This window comes from Nicotiana tomentosiformis, chromosome 2, assembly GCF_000390325.3.
Source record: "Nicotiana tomentosiformis chromosome 2, ASM39032v3, whole genome shotgun sequence".
Taxonomy (NCBI): Eukaryota; Viridiplantae; Streptophyta; class Magnoliopsida; order Solanales; family Solanaceae; genus Nicotiana; species Nicotiana tomentosiformis.
The window spans coordinates 31,825,269-31,827,560 of record NC_090813.1 but is presented as its reverse complement, the minus strand read 5'-3'; the positions used below and the strand labels follow the sequence as shown (position 1 = coordinate 31,827,560).

At 39.2% G+C, this 2,292-nt stretch overlaps 1 protein-coding gene across 1 annotated transcript; it reads right to left on the bottom strand.

The window, feature by feature from the left end:
* Positions 1 to 1,453: 1,453 nt before the first annotated feature.
* On the bottom strand, positions 1,454 to 1,807 carry LOC138904562 (uncharacterized). Its single transcript, XM_070193067.1, has one exon. The coding sequence runs from the start codon at positions 1,805 to 1,807 to the stop codon at positions 1,454 to 1,456; it is 354 nt and encodes a 117-aa protein (XP_070049168.1).
* Between the last annotated feature and the right edge of the window lie 485 nt (positions 1,808 to 2,292).

Below are 2,292 nucleotides of genomic sequence, written 5' to 3'. Positions count from 1 at the left end.
GCCTGTGGTGGGATTTTGGGTCGTGACAACTGCTCCCCTTCACTTGGACCTGCAAAAGGAAATCAGGGGTTAGTCTTAGGAACCTAAACTAGTTTGGATCCCTTTCTATAGGCAAAAGGATGAATCAGATTCTCTTTAGCCCAACTTGGTAGCCTATTCTTCCCTTGAACAAATTCTTTGTTCTTTTGGATTGCCTTTTCTTTTGCATTGCATTCACTTTTATAGTGACCTGTTTTACCACAGTGAGTACAAATCTTGTTCTCAGGAAGTGTAAGGTACTTGCTTTTGGGATCCCATTTAGGTGGCATATTCCCAAAGTCAAGTCCTCTTTTATTCTACTATGATGTTCCTGTAGCCATGAAAGTACATCGGAGGACCTGTTCCATTTACAAGTTCTGTCTAGTTCATGCTTGACTTTGCCTAGATCCTCTCTCAAAATTCTAACCTGCTCATCCTTCTTATACAACTCATATTTTAGTTTACTTACATTTTCTTCTAGAGTGAGTTGTGTGCAATCAATTGTCTTCTTACTTGTTCCTAATTTCAGTTTTAGGTTTTCAGATCTAAGTTCTAGGATATTTGATTCAAATGCATGAACCTGGTTCTTTAATGCAGTATTTTCACTTATAGTCTCACTAACCCTAAGTTCCATGTTCTTACACTTTGCTTTCAAAACCACACATTCCTTAAACAGATGTTCGTTTTCATTGTTTACATCCTCAGATTCATCAATGAAATCTAGAAGTAATTCAGATAGCCTTTCTTTAGACAAAAAGTTAATCTTGTCTTTGAGATGAATTACACTTACCTCAGATTCCTCATCAGATTCTCCAATGGCCATAAGTGCTTGTTCATCTCCATCTTCGTCATTTGAGCTTTCATCTGAGCTTTCTCCCCAAGCAGCAACCATAGCCTTTGTTGATCCTTTGTTCTTCTTGGGTTGAACCTGTTCCTTCTTCCTGTTTCTTCGTTCAGCTCTTTCCTTCTTCCATTCAATTTCCCATTAAGGGCAATTCTTGATGTGGTGATCAGTCTTACCATACTTGTAGCATCCCTCATTGGTTTGTCTTTCAAGAGCCTTTGGTTTGCTGTAGCTTTCACTTCTTGAAGGACCATTTCCTCTCTTTAGGTACTTCTTGAAGTCCTTTGTGATCATAGCCATTTCATCATCTTCTAGATCAAAACCTTCAGTGATTCTGAGTGTCAGGCTCCTTTCCTTCTTGGGTACATCCATCATCATGGTTTGCCTTCTAAGTTCATAAGCAGTGATATTTCCAATTAGCTCATCCAACTTAAGAGTGACAATATTCTTTGATTCCTGAATAGCAGTGATTTTGCTCTCCCAAGTAACTGGCAGAATCCTTGTCAAAATCTTCTCAACTCTCTCTTCTTTAAAAATAATCCTATCAAGAGACTTAAGTTCATTTGTCAATGTGGTGAACCTTGTATACATCTATTGGATGTTTTTCCCTTCCTTCATGATGAAATTCTCATATTGAGAATATAGTAGTGTTCCTCTGGACCTCTTCACTTGAGGTGTTCCTTCATAGGCCACTTGCAAAGTGTCCCAGATTTCCTTAGCAGTGTTACAACTTTTGATTCTACTGTACTCATCTGGACCAAGTCCACAAACAAGCCATTTCTTGGCTTTAGCATTCTTCTCCCATTTTCTCAAGTCGTCAGCAGTGCAGTCAGCTCTTGTCTTTCTCACCTCTTCTCCTTCGGCATTTATCTTCATGGTAGCTAGTGGGCCATCAGTGACAATGTCCCATAGCTCAGAATCTTCTCCTATGATGTGATCTCTCATCCTGTTTTTCCACCAAGAGTAATACTAGTCGTTGAAAAGTGGTGGCCTAGCAGTGGATTGCCCTTCCCGGTTTCCAGGTGGTGCACTCATCTTGATCTTCTCCTAAGGTGTTAGCCTCTTCAAGGATAACCCGCTCTGATACCAATTGATATTTTTAACTTCAATATCACACAAGAGGGGGGTGGGGGTGATTTGTGTAGTACCCAATTTTTCGCCTAAACTGATTATAGAAGGACATGGTTCTTCTATATATTCCTTAACTTATAATTGCTGAAATAGTAAATGCAGAAAGTAAAGAACACAAGTATTTTACGTGGAAAACATCTGGCTCAAAAGGTGAAAAAATCACGACCTACTTCTCAGTAGGATTTTCCCAAACTCTCCACTAAATCACTGAGCTAAAAACTGTATTTATAAAATACTTTTGTAAACCTAGGATTAACTCTAATCCCGTTGTGGCAACCAGCCTCTAACTGCTGCGACAA

Excerpts from the sequence above, each read along its gene's own strand:
- LOC138904562 (XM_070193067.1), bottom strand. The coding sequence starts at position 1,807 with ATGAGAGATCACATCATAGGAGAAGATTCTGAGCTATGGGACATTGTC.